Genomic DNA, 19,886 nt, shown 5'->3' with positions numbered 1-19,886 from the left:
AGGCTAGGTGTGTAGTAGGTTATACCATCTAGGTTTGCATAAGTATACTCTATGATGTTCACACAATTTTGCATTTCTAATAATATATCCTCATTATTTAGCAAAGCATGACTATGTTTAGCTTAAAGGACTTTGTAATTTCCCCCTTCCATTCAAAGAGAAGAAAAAATGCTTGGCTGTCAAGTAAGAGGCACCTGGCCTGAAGGAGGGGTGGGTGTGACTGATGACTTTGGAGTTCAGGAAAGCTCTTACTGCCCCTTGAGGAGTTGTGTGTTTGGTTTGGCCTAACAGGTATATTTGCTAGTAATGGATTTTTCAGTCCTCCTGATTTGTGATGAAAAAAACAGTGTAATAAATTCTTACAGGTAAATATTCATGATCACTGAGTATTTCAGGAAATAGCTGATGATAAGAATTTTCCAATACTCCAGACCAAGGGTGACACTGAGAAATTTGGACATTAACACTCAAGCGGTAGTCACCATCATCAGTTGGCATGGCCCTAGCCATGAAGTTGATGTCAAATCAAGTTAGGTGATACCAGCTCCTGCAGAGTCAACTGTGCTTTTGAGGTGCTCTAATGAATGCTGTTCCCAGAAATCAGGAATTGTTATTGGAGAGTGTTTTTTTTTTTTTTAAGTAGAAATGGGGTCTTGCTATGTTGCCCAGACTGGTCTCGAACTCCTGGCCTCAAGTGTTCCTCCTGCCTTGGCCTCCCACAGGGCTGGGATTATAGACATGAGCCATTGTGCCCAGCCTTAAGTATTTTTTGATAAAAGTTGAAACAACACGAAATAAAAATTTTTTAAATGCAGGCTGGGTGTGGTGGCTCACACCTGTAATTCCAGCACTTTGGGAGGCCAAGATGGGAGGATTGCTGGAGGCCAGGAGTTTGAGGTCAGCCTGGTCAATATGGTGAGATCCCATCTCTATGAATAAAATTATATATATATGCATGCTTGTTTCACTTTAAAAGTTGAAGACTCTCTCCCTTTGGGCTCCCATAAAACCTATGCATGTATCTGTCTGTTCAGTTTTCACACTTTCCATCTTTTCTGTTCACTCATCTATCTCCCATTAGGCTGGCACTATTGACATTTGGATTAGGTAATTCTTTGTGTGGGGGCTGTCCTGTGCACAGGATACTTGGCAGCACCCCTGGTCTCTCTACCCACTAGCTGCCAGCAGCAGCACCCTCCCAGGGTGACAGTCAAAAATGTCTCTAGACATTGTCAAATGTTAGGGGTTTGGGGCAGGGCAAAATCACCCCCAGACTGGGAATGAGATATACAAATTCCTCCAGAACAGGGTTTACCACCTTTTATTTCTGTAGCCTAGCCCCAGTCCACCACCCAGAGCCTGACACAGAGGAAGCACTTAGTGAATGTTTAGCTGATGTGTGACTACACCAGAGGAATGAAGCCCCTTTTAAAAAGAACTGCTTGACTTCTCATGCACAGGGTCTCTGTTCTTTAAATGTGTCTCTAACAAAGCTGAGTCCTGAGATGGCCCTGATCCTGGGCACACACAATTGAAAAGGTTAAAGACATGGTTCACTAGCAAACAAATGTATTTTTTACAAAGTATGGTATCAAAAATACAGTGTGTGAAATATCTGGTTTAAATGACAATGGTCAGTTCTCATAGCACACTTAAAACAAAGATATCCTGCCCTTTTATTTTTACCTCCAAGGAGCATGTTGAAAAGAATGCAATGGCCTTATTGGAGTTTTCATCTTGTAAGATCCTTTAATTGTATGTTTTTTTTTCTTTGGGTTCATTAACAGCTTCTATTTAAAATACATCCACTTACAGACTGAAGATGTCAGAAGCCCCAGCAGGGACCATGGCTGGAAGGCCCAGTCTGTAGGTGACTGCTCCCCTGTTCTGCACCCCTCATGCCTCTCCTGTTCCCAAACAGTTAACTGCCTTCTTCCTCCTCCTTCCCTTCCCCCATCCTTCAGCTTTTTAAATTTCACCTCAGAAGAAACCCCATCTATATTCTTTTGAATTCATGGGCTTTTGAGTCAGAGAAGGGATGACTCTTCTTTGTCTCTTTAATTCAACAGATCACAGAGCCATGGGTGCATTGCCTTGCTCTGATGCTCCAGGATGGAATTCAGCTGAGCAGTGGGAGAAGCCAGCGCGGTTGTTAAACTGTCCTCTGGGCGCAGCTGATCTCATTAAATCATGGCTTTTGTTGGTCTGCAGAATAAAGAACAGTCCTGCACTCCTCCGCTGTTCTCCTTTGTGCTGGGGAACCTAGGGACTGTCAGAAATAGAAACGGTGACACTATTCTTGCCTTCTGAACATTGGTTACCGCAGGACAGGACTCAGGGGGGAAAAAAAGAACATTTGGTTGAGAATGTTCACCTTTAAAAATACTTCTGAAGACTCCCAGCTCTGCCCAGTTACACTAGGCTTCGCCTGTGTGGCTTTTGTAATGGGGAGGGAGAGAAAGGATCTCCCCAGGACCTCAGATTGGCTTTACTGTGGCATCTCTTTCCTTGAGGGACACAACGGGTCCTCAGGAAAAAAGGAAAAAAAAAAAAAAAAACTTCTGAAGGTTTCAGAGCTACATAAGATAAAGAAACATCAGCATTTACATATCCAATCTCCTGTTTTCACAAACTGCCTTAACCCCCTTAATTAGCAGAGGGCATGGGTATTTGAGAATTATCTTGTCTCTCAGCTTTGACACTCCTCACCTGCTATCTGGCATTAGTGCTGTGAAATCAGCTCTTGCCTCCCCTAAAGGCAGAAACAACCTAGGACTAATCCCAGCCTCCACAGCAGCATGCAATGGGGGCTCAGTTCCTTGGGTTGAATGTCTTGGTCTCTAGGTATTTTAAACTCTTGCTGTGAAGAGCTCCGCTGTACCTGTTGGGGTCTGGCTGGAAGAGGAGAGTTTCATGAAAGGGGCTGTTAACTCAGGTGTGGGCAAGGTTAAGGGATGCTGAGGGTGGAATAGTAGCAATAAAAGGAAGCTGTTACCAGCCCTAGACAGTGGTATCTCCACTGGCCAAACCCATCCCAGACAGCCAGGAAGCCCTGGTGATGAAGTCCAAATAGGTCGGCCTCCCAGGGAACAGGGCAGGACAAAGAAGGATAGAAAATGGACCTAGAAAGTCAACAGAGAACGACTAGCATAGCATCCTCAGACCTGTGGTGTGAATAGTAGGACTGCCACCTTGAGGATGTATGCAAGGTTGTAAGTAACCCATAATCCCCAGCCTCAGAGGGAATGGAGGGCAAACCCAACTTCCCTTTTAGCTCTGTCCCACATTGCCCATGGAGTATACAACCAGTGGCAGCAGACACAGTAGACCTGCACTACAGGGAGCCCAGCTCTACCACAGAATCCAGGTCCATGCAGAGGATGTTGGTCCTCTTTCTCAAAGTTCTCCTACAACGCTCACAGCACTAAAGAGGATGTAGCACTAGAACTTGTGGAGATGATCATGGTTACTCAGGTGGTTCTCTGCCCTCAGAGAGCAAGGAAAGAAATACATTAGTCCCCTAACGTATAATTCATGGAAGCCAAATCCAACAAGATGCTCTAAGGTCAAATAAGTCTGGGAAGCTTGCACACTCTTTCTAGGAAAATTGAGATACATATTAGTACATTAAAGCCTCTGAGAAGATCTGCAGTAAAGAAATCTGTTTAACACTCTTTATTCTAGAGAATTTAATCACAAATAGGTGTTTCATTAAGGAAACACCTATTCTTATGCCTTGAACCACTTTGAGAAAGCCTTGTTGAACCAAGAGCCAGTGAATGCAATCATAGGCATCAATGACTAGAGTTTGAAAGAGTCATAGATTACTCAGACATGGTAACCATAGTTCTCACCAAAAGTGGACCTTAACTTGCCAAGCAAGTCCAAGTGAACATTTTTCAAATGGGTTATGTTTTATAAAGCTAGAATAACATTTTCATCATATAGCATGTTACCCTTTTGTTATTTCAAGCCAGCAACAGAGCCAATATCATATCCATCTATAACCATAGTAACTTTAGTACCTTTATGTTAAAATCTGAAATGCAAAATGTTATAACATTCCAACTGAGATTATCACAGCATCGTAGGGCAAGGAGGATAAAGGCAAGGGAACTAGCTTCAGCCCTCCTGAGATCACTTCTAGGCTCCACCAGTCCCCAGCTGTGAGACCTCAGAAAGTCACTAAACCTTCCTAGAGCATAAAAATTCTCATCTTGAACACAGTGATTATAATAGTCTCTACCTCAAGGGTTGCTATGAGCATATATAAGTCACATAAAACCCTTGGCTTAGCCACTGGCTCAATAAATTAATGCTGTCATCATCATCATCATCATCATCATCATCATCATCCCCACCATCATCATCATCATCCTCCTCCTCCTCCTCCTCCAGTCCTTTAGGCACCATCACTTTGGCTGTAAATTCCTGTTCAGCTGGTATCAGTGCCAAACCACTAAATCTCTTCTGCCTCCTGGTGCCAGGAAAGTAGGCTTTTAGTGAACACAGAGTAAAACATGAACATTCTGGCCTTGCTGAGGGCTTGGAGCTTTTTCATCTTGCTTTGTCTTGGCAGAAAAAAAAAAAAAAAAACAAGGAAGATTAGTGAATGAACATGTTGAAGATGTAAATAGCAATCAGGTTGATGCATATCCCAGGGTATGATGACATTGAGTTTTGCATGTTTCTGCTAAAATCAAGGTTCCAAGACATTAGTTATGTCAAGTTATGTTTAACCATTGCCATGCTTAAATTATTTCGTTTCACTTAAATAACTCCAAATGTTGTCTCATTATGTAAAACTGTAGATTTATATTTTAAATTATCTTATTAAAATAAATTTACTTTTTTGGTGTAGATAGGGAAAAGTATTAAAAAAGTATGATAAACTTCAAACCTCTCTCTCTGTTTCTCCCCCTTTTCCCCACCCCCAATTATTTTTTTACCCTCTAAAGGGAAGTTTTTCAACTTGAGAAATTTTGTGATACATTATTTGAATAATTTCTTCACTCAAATACCTTTGAAATACTTATCATTTCTTTCATTTGACAATAAAGAATCATTTATTGCTTTAAAAACAAAAATAAATGGCTAAGATTAAATTGTGAAGATCTCTTAGAAACAGAACTTCTCTGTATGAAACAGAATTACATATTCAGCATATAATAAAGAAATATAAAACAAAAGATAAATTGAAGTGTGGCACTTCCCATCAGACATCTGATTCATGGCCCCTGTATGACTGGTGAATCATCTGATGTGACATCTTCTGTACCAGTCACTGCTGAAAGCTCCCACAGCCCAGGTAATTATGCTTGATGATGATGCACAAATTTGCTTTCATCAAACCTGTACCTGCCTTTGCTCCACCTTGAAATGTTTTGTAAAATTGCCAGTTTTAAAACAGATGAGTGAATCATGCCAACGAATTGACAGAGTGGGAACATCTCAGGCTTCTTTCCCTCACCAACACAGCATCACTAAGTGTAAAAAAAAAAAAAAAAAAAAAAAAGTGCATGACTAGTGTACCTGAGCTCTTGACTCATCTTCAACTCTGCTATATTTTTAACTCAAGTTAAGGGAACTGTTAAAGTCTTGGCCATATGTTTCATTCAAATCAACTCTAAATTGCTGTGATTACAGGTTTAGGATTTTATATATGTTGATTAAACCTCAAGAACCTCTCTTTAAGTAATTACTTTCTTTAGATACATCTCATTTCTTGTGTTGTTGGTTGCTTCATCACATTATTGATTAGGGTGAGGGGGTATTTGTTTCATTCACCCTGGCCCACATCCCTTAGTCTGAATTATTTCAAGGATTTTACCTTGCTCACTTTTATGGGAATAACCTTATAACTTGTAAGTAAAAAATGTTTCTTTTTCTTAAATTTCTTTATCAGACTTGCTCTCTTATTTTTAATAGCTCTCAACAATTGTCCTAATTGACAGATAAATAGATACATGCTTCTCTTAACATCACACTATTTTCTAAGAAATATTTTTCTACTACAAACTTCAGGTTTATTTTAATTCCCTTAACCTCGTTGAAGTACGCAGAAGCTAATTAATCAGAGAGAATTCACTCAAAATTTGGAATTATTTTAAATTATTTCCCCTCTTTCTTGTTTTCTGATTTTTTTCTCAATTACTAAATGCCAACCAAAAATTGTATTGGCAAAACTCCATCATGAGTTTTTGTCTTTGTTTCTTCTTTATAGTCATTTTTATAGTCACTGGACCAATACACAATTTGCATAGCTGATGTCATGTATTTTGTACTATTTGAACAAAAGCAACTTTGAAATGCTTTTTCTTACAGGAAAGTTTGTGGGAGAGGGAAGGTGTGGTTGACAGTGAGGGGTGTCAAGACCTCACACATTTAAGTGTGAAGAATGTTTATAAATGTTATAAAAACAACATCCCCCCTGCAATGTGAAGTCCAGTTCTCTCACTCCCCTGAATTGCAGGGGTCCCCTCAAGGGACCCCAACCAGTCCCAAGTCTGCAGACATGAACTCAAATGTAGCACTCTCTCTACAGGTATACCTGGCAGCAGGCACTGTGTATGGACTGGAGACCCAGCTGACTGAGCTAGAAGATGCCGCCCGCTGCATCCACAGCGGCACTGATGAGACCCATCTGGCGGATCTGGAGGACCAGGTGGCCACGGCTGCGGCCCAAGTCCACCATGCTGAACTCCAGGTGAGAACTCTCCTCTCTGCCCACATGGGTCCTGCAGGGTGAAACAGGGAGCCCCATGTTCTACAAGAATCACTTTAAAGCCATTGTATCTATCAGCTCCCATCATCTCCAGCATGTTTGCATGGATACAGTCCTTCCAGATGGATTCCGCCAAATTCTCCCTTTAAAAGTGTAGTCCTCTTCTCTGCCAAATGAAAGTCTCGATAATATATGGGACTGCCCTTTAAACCTTATACCAGTTTCCTCTTTGAGAAATTTCCTGACCCATACATAGGTCTCTCTACTACACAGGTTTCCATTCCACTCCAAGACCATCCTTTTCTGACCCTTGTCACACTGTTGATTACTTATTAAGTAATATTATTAAGTAATATTCCCCATTATAGACTGAAAGCTCCATGAGAATAGAACTATAGCTGTGTGGCTTAACATGTAACTCCAGTGCCTAGCACAATACCTGGCACAGATTTGGCACACAATAAAAATGGGGTGAACAAATGAAGGAAATTGGAAGCATAGATTTCTCAGGACAATATTTTTCATGAGGAGCAGGGAGGATTTAGATATGGCTATTTCAGAACTGACTGACATAGTCTCTATGACTTTGTGAATATGGCTGTTTGAAGTTTTCACAGATATTCCCGTAGTCTTTGACTCTGTAAATCAAAATAGACCATGGATTAAGCCACTGATTTTCAAACCAGGGTCTACAGATATATTCTTGGGACCCGTGACAATTCTTTTCTTTAAAAGGGCTCTATGTGGGCCAGGCGTAGTGGCTCACGCCTGTAATCCCAGCACTTTGGGAGGCCCAGGTGGGTGGATCACAAGGTCAGGAGATCGAGACCATCCTGGCTAACGCAGTGAAACCCCATCTCTACTAAAAATACAAAAAATTAGCCGGGAGTGGTGGCGGGCGCCTGTAGTCCCAGCTACTTGGGAGGCTGAGGCAGGAGAATGGCGTGAACTCGGGAGGCAGAGCTTGCAGTGAGCCAAGATTGCACCACTGCACTCCAGCCTGGGGCAACAGAGTGAGACTCCGTCTCCAAAAAAAAAAAAAAAAAAAAAAAAGGGCTCCATGTGTTACTCAAGTTTGAGAGACACTGGTCTCTGCAGCTCGAGTTCAGTATAGAGCTCTGGTTTGCTGATTTTTTTTTTTTTTTTGAGACAGAGTCTCACTCTGTCACCCAGGCTGGAGTACAGTGGCACGATCTTGGCTCACTCCAACATTCACCTCCCTGGTTCAAGCAATTTTCCGCCTCAGCCTCCTGAGTAGCTGGGATTACAAGTGCACGCCACCACGCCCAGCTAATTTTTTTTTTTTTTTTTTTTTTTTTGTATTTTTAGTAGAGACGGGGTTTCACCATGTTGGCCAGACTGGTCTCGAACTCCTGACCTCAGGTGATCCACCTGCCTTGGCCTCCCAAAGTGCTGGGATTACAGGTGTGAGCCACTGCGATAGATCCTGCATCTTAAAACTGAATCATTGGGAGAACTGTGGTCAATAAAACCACATCTGGATAGAGACATAAATCAAAGAAAATGACTGAAGTGAGTCTCAATCATTTTAGAGGGTTTTTTTTTTCTTTTCAGCCAAGATTTAAGATGCACCCAGAAAAAAAGAAACAGAAACCACAGTAGGATCTGTGGCTCACACTTTTTCCAAACAGGATTTTGAGGGTTTCGATATTTAAAGGGGAAAAGTGGGCAGGAGCGGAAAGGGATGGAGGGAAAGAGGGAGGGTTTGGGGACATTCTTGTGAATCTGCCCATTGCACATGAAAAGGAGGGGTAAAGGGAATGGTCAACTATGTATTCATCTTGCACTCAGTAAATCTGTGCTTTACATAAGATAAAGTAAAAGTAAACAGAGAGTAGAGGAAGCAGTCAAATATGCATTTATTTTCAGGTGGGTGAGGGGACAACTTCTAGTCTCCTCTTGTCTTGTAACCCATGAAGATAAGCTATTAATTTACATTGTCAGGGTGATGGAAGCTGTGAAGACATGTGGCCTTCTATCTGTAGCTATCAGTTTAGGAACAAAAGGAAAGGCAATTTTGGGGGACAGGGAGGAGGGGGTTGTGAATCAGCTTCCAAACTTCTCCCTTTTGGCATAGTGAATTGGGGGTCCCGAGATTTTATTTTCATTTCACAGAGACGATGACACTCTCAGGTGATAATTATTTTTAAAGTAAATATTTTCACTTTATTGAGTCAAAAATACAACTCCTGACATCACTAACCACTCTAGAGAATGAAAGGGCACAATTCTCCACTCTGTGGATGGGTCAATGCTGTGAACTAGAAATGAGCTCATCAGATAGATGGCCCTGTTGACTATTATCAGTAAGAATGGCTAAACAGCAATTCTCCTCAAAAAAAAATTATTTTCCATAAATTTCACCCAAGACTTAATCAATTTATTGTCAAAGATATATAAAGTAGAATCAAATCACTTGTTTTCTGTTACATTGTGTAGCAAATACTTCTTGAATGATTTTGCAGGAAGTAATATTTATGGGTGTTTGGGAGGATTTTATTAGAAAATTATTCCCCCTTTATTGGATAGCTATTCCCCCTTCCACATTTTTCTAGACTTAAATTATTGTAGCCATGTTTTCTGGCAGAAAATTCTAGAGTTCCAAATGTCCATTTTCCATGTGTTCAAATGTGTGCCTATTTTTCATTTATTTTTAAATATTACAATAATGTTATCAATAATTCCCAATGTTCTGTGAGCGTTATTTTGTACTAGATATTTGTCCTTAATGGTTTACCACATTATTGTATTTATTTTTTTCAGCAACCCCATAAGTGAGCTACTGCTACTATTCTCCTTTTATATCTGAGGAAACTTACCCAAGGTCAAATACCTAGAAAGTGATAAAACCAGGATTTTAATCCAAATTTCGTGACCTCATAGCCCACACTCTTTTTCTTCTTTTGAGACACAGTCTCACTCTGTCGCCCAGGCTAGGATGCAATGGCACAATCTTGGCTCACTGCAACCTCCGCCTCCTGGGTTCAAGTGATTCTCTTGCCTCAGCCTCCCGAGTAGCTGGGATTACCGGCATGCACCACCACGTCCGGCTAATTTTTGTATTTTTAGTAGAGACAGGGTTTTCATCATACTGGTCAGGCTGGTCTCAAACTCCTGACTTCAAGTAATCCACCAGCCTTGGCCTCCCAAAGTGCTGGGATTACAGGCGTGATCCAGCGCTAAACAGCCCATATTCTTAACCAGTTTGTGCTGTGTGGTTTCCTGGGAAATGTGTTGGTCCTGCCCTCAGGCATACACACACTTGCCTAGGTGTCCTTAACTTGCATGGGAGGTTGTTGACCCTGCCTTCAGCTTTGTGGATTATCTCAACTGCACCTCCAAGCATGTGGAAATTCTCCCGACCAGGCTAACTGGTGCCAGAGAATGAAGCCTCCAACTCCCTGTTGTCTGTTCTCACCCAAAGTCTAGTCTCACAGAGGATTTCTTGCAAGATGGTAGGAGGGTCCCCATTGAGGGGGGTACATATGCTAAATTGTGTTCTTGGTAATATTAGGACAGAGTCTAAGGATGCTATCAACTTAGAGTCTACCTTTGAGACAGAGTGCCGTTATCCAGTGCTGAAAGAGACTGCAGAATGACCCTTGTGGAGCATGCTAAGGGTGCTGTCCACTGCATCATGCAAGGTTGTCTCTATGAGGGTTCCTGGAGAAAGCTTCTCTTAACTACTTGTATCAGGAAAAGCTGTTCTTCTGAGTACTTGGTCTTCGATTTTGTGGACATGGAGCTCTTGGCTTTGGCTCCCAGGAAACTCAGAGCTGAATTGGTCATCCCCTTCTAGCAAATGTATAACTCCTTGGACATGCAGTTCTAGAAGTGGGACATAATTATATAGAGACATAATTGAAGTGGGACATAATTATATACAGAGAGAAGATACAGGCAAAATCAGCCCTCAGTAGCCTCCTCTTTCTTTGTCCTATGGACTGAAACTTGAAAAATTAGCCCTTTCTTATTCCAGAACCTGATAGTCCACAAATGAAGAGGTCAGCAGCTTGCTTTCCCATTGACCTTTTCTTTCCCTGGGCCCTCTGAGCAAGGCCCTCCATCAAAACTGCTTCCAAGGAAGAATGTGAGCATCTAATCCACACCAGTTGCTTATGTCTGGTAAAAGCTTAGCCTGCAACTTTTCTCAGAGGCTTGTGCAATTTATTGGTTCATAAACCAAAAGAATGCAGTTCTTAATGTGAAATTTGAAGATTAAGAACAGAAAGGCATCTGGGGACCAGGAAGGGCAGGACTCAAGTGGCGCCTTCTGGGGCTGGCTACTGGGTAGCTTGTATTCTCTTACCAGCTGCCACAGATTTGGCCTTCACCTACCTCCTCCTCCTCTTCTGACCATGACTGCCACCCCTCAGGGGTAGGGGATGCATCTTCCAAATTTGCTGACCCTTCAATCTTTCTGTGTACCTCCTATAGCTCCTATCACAGTAGACTTTGTTCAAAGAAGCCCTCAGTAAATGACAGCAGAATTCAAATTTGTCTTGAGTAGCACAGAATTGTGGAGGGCTGGGAGGCAATGGAGACCTCATGTGTGGAGCACACACACACAGTGGCTGGGGTCTACCATCAGCTTATTGTTTGATTCCCTAACAACACTCAGAATATACCATCTCAGCAGAATCTTGACCTCTTCCCTTGACTCTGCTAGCCTTTCCCTGCCTTTTCCAGCGTCCCCCATGCCGGATGTTGGCACATCCTCTCAGACTGTGGCAATGTGACAAGAGCATGGCCACTGACATGAATTCCATGCACTGCCCAGATTGGCTGTGAGATGATGGGTGTATCACTTATCCCCCTTTGAGCCAGTTTCCTTATCTGTGAAACCAAGATAATGGTACTTACTTCATAGAATTATTTAAAACACTTAGCATGGTTCCTGGCACATCATAATGCCCTTTTCTAAGAGCAGGGACAATATCTTCATTTCTGGAGACAGGGGAGGACCAGGGTTCTCTCTGGGCACTAAGTGGGTTCTTACTTTCCATTTCTGCATTCAGACTCTGCTGGAAGAAAATCTGAGCTCTCTCTTGACCTTCCCAAGTTACAAATGAGGAAAATGATTCCCAGAGAGGGGAAAGAGTTTCTCAAGGCTGGTTGGCTTCTTAATGGTGGAGATGGACTTGAACCAGGGGCTGCTAGGCCTCCCTTCTAAAACCTGGTGCTGTGGTTTTGGATTCATGAAGTTATGGAAGAAGAAAGCAGGACATATAAATGACTATGACAGGACATATAAATCCTATGACTTCCCTGACCACTTCTCACCCCCATGCTGAGCCAGGTGGCCCTGGGACAGGGTCCCCATCATGTCCCCAGGCTTTCATTTATCTCCAGGCATACTCTGACAGGATTGTTGACATGCTCTAGAGCTAACAAACTAGAAATTTAAACTTATAAGGAAAGGCCTGTGTTTTATTTTCTTGCTACATACTAGATAGAGAAGTGTTTGGTAGAAGTTGAATGAATGAATGAATGAGCATACATCAAAGTAGATTTGTCTTTATAAATTCTTAACACTTTTAAGAAATATTTTCCCCTTCCGTATTTTCTCCCTGCCAATCTTGTCTTTCTGTTGCTTTAAGATTTCGGATATTGAGAGCCGGATTTCAGCCCTGACCATTGCAGGATTAAACATAGCACCATGTGTGCGCTTCACAAGAAGACGGGATCAGAAGCAAAGGACTCAGGTGTGTTTGTCCCTTTCTCCCTCTGTTGGAATGTTACATGGCTTGGAAAATTTAGAAGATAAAATATCTTTGGCTCTGCAAAGGTATATTGCTCATTGTGTTTTGTTTGTAGGTACAAACCATAGATACATCAAGGCAGCAAAGGAGGAAACTGCCTGCTCCACCGGTGAAAGGTATGCTAAATTAAAACCACAAAGCTACCAAAAAATTAAGCCTGAATCATTTACTTTGGGTAACACACAGACCTGAGTTTGATAATTAGATCTAATGGAGTGTTCTCACACAGAATTGCTCTTGTCTATCTTGATTTGGGTCCCCCCAGAAGCAAACCCTGGGACAAAGATAGGAGTGAAAGTAGCTTGTTTGGAAGGTGCACTGCTAAGAAGAAGATAAATGATTCAGAGAAAGAAATTAAGTCAATCAATACAGGGTACTTGAATTACGAGTTATTTCTTTGGGCAAATAAGGCTAAGTCCTCCTGGTGACCTCTGGGAGACAATGTTGGCTGCACCTGAGTTTTCTGCCCAAAGGGCAGGGAGATGGGATATTTGTTCTAAAACTCCCATCCATCTCTGGCTGAGAGTTACTTCTAGGGGCATTAACTCCCTGGTACTTCTGACCTGCCCCATGCATGAGCCAAGACAGAGTGGTGGTATTTGCTGTAGGATCTGTTGGAATATGCTGGAATGGTGACTGTCAAAGAGAAGTGAACAGAACACCAAAAGTATCTGCCACAGTGTCCAATCTAGAAAGGATCTGGCAATGCCAGTCATGTCGCCTTTATCTAATGGACATTTTCAACAAATGCCCCGGGTTCAGAAGCCACAAAAGGGTGATGCCAAACTAGAAATTTAAATTTACAAATTACAGGAGTAGAAAGTCCAAAAATGTGCATTTGGGCCTTGGTTCTGCTATTGATCATTTAACAAACATTTATTAAATGTTTATAATCTACAAAACTGTATGCAGTTAAAATTTATCACAGATTCACAGTCCTTTATTTGAAACCCTTGGGTCTATATGTGCTTCATAATTTCTTGGGCATTAGAAAGGTAATATAGTACATGTGCTGTATATTTCTTAACACCCCCCATGGCATCTAGGCAGCATCTGAAAATCAAACACATTAATATCCTTACAGCAGAGGACAAAAACATTTGCAATCCATGAGATGGACAAGGACATTAAATGGCCTCATGTCAGTTCAGGTCAGGTTTTATAATCAGATTCTTTTGGCTCCAAAGTTGTAAAAATTTGCAAGTTTTAGAACCTTTTCTATTTCAGGACTGCACATAAGTATTTATGAACTGTACTCAGTTATCTCTGAGCTATCGTTCCACAGAAAGCTATCAAAGATGCCCTGACTTATTTGTCCACCATAAAAATAAACACAAAACAAAAAGATCCCATAGTCAATCAAACACAGTACAGGAATGAGATTCCAAGTCTAGAACAAAAGTCTGAGTTATCTGGCCACCTTGTTTTTTCCTTAACAATCAGTCCATCTTCTGGGTAACATTTTTTCCCATTTATTTCCTTTTAGCTGAAAAAATTGAGACATCTTCAGTGACTACCATTAAAACATTTAACCACAACTTCATTCTCCAAGGCTCCTCAACAAACAGGACTAAGGAAAGGAAAGGCACCACCAAGGATTTGATGGTAAATGTCATCTCTGTCTTAATGTTCAATGCTTTCACTGTTGATGGTACCTCCACTCTGCAGCCTTTCTTTTTGTAGCTCCCGCATCAGAACCCCCAAAAAGTATCCTTCCTCCATGGTCTTATGGTCTTATGGTCTTATGGTCTGTTGGATTTGACTAGGGGGTGGATTTAGCAGTAAACCAAGAGCAGAGTGCTTGGTTGAATAAGGCCATGAAGCACACACACACCGCTGGTCACCCTCCTCAACTGTTACTCTAGAAATCACTACTACTACTAACCTTCTACGCAAGTGTAGAGGAAATAAGTCGTAACATGGTAAGTGTACTGGAAATTGCACTTGGACATACCAAAACGTAGCTTAACCCAAAGCATCCGGCTTACACCCAGAAGATTTCATCATGACCTAATCACTTTGAGCCAACTCTAGCCCCAAACCTTGCTAAAAATATTATTAACTATCTTAAACCATTTACCTTAGACAAAAGTATAGGCGATAGAAATTTTTACCCTGGCACAATAGACATAGCACCGTAAGGAAAAGATGAAAGAAAGAACTGTATCAAGCACTAAAAAGCAAAGACAAGCCGTTACACCTTCTGCATAATGGATTAACTAAAAATAACTATACACAGAGAACTTTAGCCAAGTCCCCCGAAACCAGATGAACTACCCAAGAACAACTGGAAGAGCACACTCACCTATGTGGCAAAATAGTGGAAAGATTCATGAGTAGCTGTGACAAGCCTACCAAGTCTGTTGATAACTGGTTGTCTAAGATAGAATCTTAGTTCAGCTTTAAACTTACCCACAAAATTACTTAATCTCCCTGTAAGTTTAACTGTTAGTCTAAAGAGGGACAGCTCTTTAGACCCTAGGAAACAACCTTCCTACAGAGAGTAAAAAATATTACCACCATAGTTGGCCCAAAAGCAGCCACCAATTAAGAAAGCGTTTAAGGAGGAGGAGCCAAGATGGCCAAATAGGAACAGCTCTGGTCTACAGCTCCCAGCATGAGCGAAGCAGAAGACGGGTGATTTCTGCATTTCCATCTGAGGTACCAGGTGCATCTCACTAGGGAGTGCCGGACAGTGGGTACAGCGCACCGTGCGCCAGCTGAAGCAGGGCGAGGCATTGCCTCACTTGGGAAGTGCAAGGGGTCAGGGAGTTCCCTTTCCTGGTCAAGGAAAGGGGTGACAGACGACATCTGGAAAATCGGGCCACTCCCACCTGAATACTGCGCTTTTCCGATGGGCTTAGGAAACGGCGCACCAGCAGATTATATCCCGTACCTGGCTCGGAGGTTCCTACGCCCACAGAGTCTCGCTGATTGCTAGCACAGCAGTCTGAGATCAAACTGCAAGGCCGAAGCGAGGCTGGGGGAGGGGAGCCTGCCATTGCCCAGGCTTGCTTAGGTAAACAAAGCAGCCGGGAAGCTCGAACTGGGTGGAGCCCACCACAGCTCAAGGAGGCCTGCCTGCCTGCCTCTGTAGGCTCCACCTCTGGGGGCACAGCAGACAAACAAAAAGACAGCAGTAACCTCTGCAGACTTAAATGTCCCTGTCTGACAGCTTTAAAGAGAACAGTGGTTCTCCCAGCACGCAGCTGGAGATCTGAGAATGGGCAGACTGCCTCCTCAAGTGGGTCCCTGACCCCTGACCCCCGAGCAGCCTAACTGGGAGGCACCCCCCAGTAGGGGCAGACTGACACCTCACACGGCCGGGTACTCCTCTGAGACAAAACTTCCAGAGGAACGATCAGACAGCAGCATTCGCGGTTCACGAAAATCCGCTGTTCTGCAGCCACCGCTGCTGTTACCCAGGCAAACAGGGTCTGGAGTGGACCTCTAGCAAACTCCAACAGACCTGCAGCTGAGGGTCCTGTCTGTTAGAAGGAAAACTAACAAACAGAAAGGACATCCACACCAAAAACCCATCTGTACATCACCATCGTCAAAGACCAAAAGTAGATAAAACCACGAAGATGGCGAAAAAACAGAGCAGAAAAACTGGAAACTCTAAAAAGCAGAGCGCCTCTCCTCCTCCAAAGGAACACAGTTCCTCACCAGCAAAGGAACAAAGCTGGATGGAGAATGACTTTGACGAGTTGAGAGAAGAAGGCTTCAGACGATCAAACTACTCTGAGCTACGGGAGGAAATTCAAACCAAAGGCAAAGAAGTTAAAAACTTTGAAAAAAATTTAGACGAATGTATAACTAGAATAACCAATACAGAGAAGTGCTTAAAGGAGCTGATGGAGCTGAAAGCCAAGGCTCGAGAACTACGTGAAGAATGCAGAAGCCTCAGGAGCCGATGCGATCAACTGGAAGAAAGGGTATCAGTGATGGAAGATGAAATGAATGAAATGAAGCGACAAGGGAAGTTTAGAGAAAAAAGAATAAAAAGAAATGAACAAAGCCTCCAAGAAATATGAGACTATGTGAAAAGACCAAATCTACTTCTGATTGGTGTACCTGAAAGTGACGGGGAGAATGGAACCAAGTTGGAAAACACTCTGCAAGATATTATCCAGGAGAACTTCCCCTATCTAGCAAGGCAGGCCAACATTCAGATTCAGGAAATACAGAGAACACCACAAAGATACTCCTTGAGAAGAGCAACTCCAAGACACATAATTGTCAGATTCACTAAAGTTCAAATGAAGGAAAAAATGTTAAGGGCAGCCAGAGAGAAAGGTCAGGTTACCCACAAAGGGAAGCCCATCAGACTAACAGCAGATCTCTCAGCAGAAACTCTCCAAGCCAGAAGAGAGTGGGGGCTAATATTCAACATTCTTAAAGAATTTTCAACCCAGAATTTCATATCCAGCCAAACAAAGCTTCATAAGTGAAGGAGAAATAAAATACTTTACAGACAAGCAAATGCTGAGAGATTTTGTCACCACCAGGCCTGCCCTAAAAGAGCTCCTGAAGGAAGCACTAAACATGGAAAGGAACAACTGGTACCAGCCACTGCAAAATCATGCCAAAATGTAAAGACCATCGAGACTAGGAAGAAACTGCATCAACTAACAAGCAAAATAACCAGCTAACGTCATAATGACAGGATCAAATTCACACATAACAATATTAACTTTAAATGTAAATGGAATAAATGCTCCAATTAAAAGACACAGACTGGCAAATTGGATAAAGAGTCAAGACCCATCAGTGTGCTGTATTCAGGAAACCCATCTCATGTGCAGAGACACACATAGGCTCAAAATAAAAGGATGGAGGAAGATCTGCCAAGCAAATGGAAAACAAAAAAAGGCAGGGGTTGCAATCCTAGTCTCTGATAAAAGACTTTAAACCAACAAAGATCAAAAGAGACAAAAAAGGCCATTACATAATGGTAAAGGGATCAATTCAACAATGAGCTAACTATCCTAAATATATATGCACCCAATACAGGAGCACCCAGATTCATAAAGCAAGTCCTGAGTGACCTACAAAGAGACTTAGACTCCCACACAATAATAAGGGGAGACTTTAACACCCCACTGTCAACATTAGACAGATCAACGAGACAGAAAGTTAACAAGGATACCCAGGACTTGAACTCAGCTCTGCACCAAGCGGACCTAATAGACATCTACAGAACTCTCCACCCCAAATCAACAGAATATACATTTTTTTCAGCACCACACCACACCTATTCCAAAATTGACCACATAGTTGGAAGTAAAGCTCTCCTCAGCAAATGTAAAAGATCAGAAATTATAACAAACTGTCTCTCAGACCACAGTGCAATCAAACTAGAACTCAGGAGTAAGAAACTCACTCAAAACTGCTCAACTACATGGAAACTGAACAGCCTGCTCCTGAATGACTACTGGGTACATAACGAAATGAAGGCAGAAATAAAGATGTTCTTTGAAACCAATGAGAACAAAGACACAACATACCAGAATCTCTGGGACACATTCAAAGCAGTGTGTAGAGGGAAATTTATAGCACTAAATGCCCACAAGAGAAAGCAGGAAAGATCCAAAATTGACACCCTAACATCACAATTAAAAGAACTAGAAAAGCAAGAGCAAACATATTCAAAAGCTAGCAGAAGGCAAGAAATAACTAAAATCAGAACAGAACTGAAGGAAATAGAGACACAAAAAACTCTTCAAAAAATTAATGAATCCAGGAGCTGGTTTTTTGAAAGGATCAACAAAATTGATAGACTGCTAGCAAGACTAATAAAGAAAAAAAGAAGAATCAAATAGACGCAAAAAAAAAATGATTGATAAAGGGGGATATCACCACCGATCCCACAGAAATACAAACTACCATCAGAGAATACTACAAACACCTCTATGCAAATAAACTAGAAAATCTAGAAGAAATGGATAAATTCCTCAACACATACACTCTCCCAAGACTAAACCAGGAAGAAGTTGAATCTCTGAATAGACCAATAACAGAAGCTGAAATTGTGGCAATAATCAACAGCTTACCAACCAAAAAGAGTCCAGGACCAGATGGATTCACAGCCGAATTCTACCAGAGGTACAAGGAGGAACTGGTACCATTCCTTCTGAAACTATTCCAATCAATAGAAAAAGAGAGAATCCTCCCTAACTCATTTTATGAGGCCAGCATCATCCTGATACCAAAGCCCGGCAAAGACACAACCAAAAAAGAGAATTTTAGACCAATATCCTTGATGAACATTGATGCAAAAATCCTCAATAAAATACTGGCAAACCGAATCCAGCAGCACATCAAAAAGCTTGTCCACCATGATCAAGTGGGCTTCATCCCTGGGATGCAAGGCTGGTTCAATATACACAAATCAATAAATGTAATCCAGCATATAAACAGAACCAAAGACAAAAACCACATGATTATCTCAATAGATGCAGAAAAGGTCTTTGACAAAATTCAACAACCCTTCATGCTAAAAACTCTCAATAAATTAGGTATTGATGGGATGTATCTCAAAATAATAAGAGCTATCTATGACAACCCCACAGCCAATATCATACTGAACGGGCAAAAACTGGAAGCATTCCCTTTGAAAACTGGCACAAGACAGGGATGCCCTCTCTCACCACTCCTATTCAACATAGTGTTGGAAGTTCTGGCCAGGGCAATTAGGCAGGAGAAGGAAATAAAGGATATTCAATTAGGAAAAGAGGAAGTCAAATTGTCCCTGTTTGCAGATGACATAATTGATTGTATATCTAGAAAACCCCATTGTCTCAGCCCAAAATCTCCTGAAGCTGATAAGCAACTTCAGCAAAGTCTCAGGATACAAAATCAATGCACAAAAATCACAAGCATTCTTATACACCAATAACAGATAAACAGAGAGCCAAATCATGAGTGAACTCCCATTCACAATTGCTTCAAGGAGAATAAAACACCAGGGAATCCAACTTACAATGGACGTGAAGGACCTCTTCAAGGAGAACTACAAACCACTGCTCAATGAAATAAAAGAGGATACAAACAAATGGAAGAACATTCCATGCTCATGGGTAGGAAGAATCAATATCGTGAAAACAGCCATACTGCCCAAGGTAATTTATAGATTCAATGCCATCCCCATCAAGCTACCAATGCCTGTCTTCACAGAATTGGAAAAAACTACTTTAAAGTTCATATGGAACCAAAAAAGAGCCCACATCGCCAAGTCAATCCTAAGCCAAAAGAACAAAGCTGGAGGCATCACGCTACCTGACTTCAAACTATACTACAAGGCTACAGTAACCAAAACAGCATGGTACTGGTACCAAAACAGAGATATAGATCAATGGAACAGAACAGAGCCCTCA

At 41.9% G+C, this 19,886-nt stretch overlaps 1 protein-coding gene, 1 long non-coding RNA gene and 1 other non-coding gene across 4 annotated transcripts in view; 2 read left to right on the top strand and 1 right to left on the bottom strand.

Moving 5' to 3' along the window:
- LOC112132632 (uncharacterized) overlaps positions 1-19,886 on the bottom strand; it is a 109,854-nt gene that overhangs the window by 31,605 nt on the left and 58,363 nt on the right. Inside the window, exons 3-4 of one of the 2 annotated variants that reach the window (XR_010139213.1) lie at positions 10,296-10,573; positions 6,551-6,737 (exon numbers count right to left, since the gene is read on the bottom strand). The exons of the other annotated variant lie outside the window; for it this stretch is intronic. This is a non-coding gene — a long non-coding RNA (uncharacterized LOC112132632). Of the gene's footprint in view, positions 1-6,550; positions 6,738-10,295; positions 10,574-19,886 lie in introns of those variants that run through there. 2 annotated transcript variants of the gene reach the window in all.
- MYRIP (myosin VIIA and Rab interacting protein) overlaps positions 1-19,886 on the top strand; it is a 443,644-nt gene that overhangs the window by 414,691 nt on the left and 9,067 nt on the right. Inside the window, exons 13-16 of the mRNA XM_002813907.6 lie at positions 6,545-6,706; positions 12,346-12,450; positions 12,563-12,623; positions 13,994-14,112. Coding sequence (XP_002813953.3) covers positions 6,545-6,706; positions 12,346-12,450; positions 12,563-12,623; positions 13,994-14,112 — 447 coding nt within the window. The remainder of the gene's footprint in view (positions 1-6,544; positions 6,707-12,345; positions 12,451-12,562; positions 12,624-13,993; positions 14,113-19,886) is intronic.
- LOC112132892 (small nucleolar RNA SNORA64/SNORA10 family) lies at positions 2,393-2,526 on the top strand. Its single transcript, XR_002914594.1, has one exon. It is a non-coding gene; the product is annotated as a small nucleolar RNA SNORA64/SNORA10 family (small nucleolar RNA).

The sequence above is a fragment of the Pongo abelii genome, chromosome 2 (genome assembly GCF_028885655.2).
Source record: "Pongo abelii isolate AG06213 chromosome 2, NHGRI_mPonAbe1-v2.0_pri, whole genome shotgun sequence".
Taxonomy (NCBI): domain Eukaryota; kingdom Metazoa; phylum Chordata; class Mammalia; order Primates; family Hominidae; genus Pongo; species Pongo abelii.
This window is presented reverse-complemented; position numbering and strand designations above follow the sequence as displayed.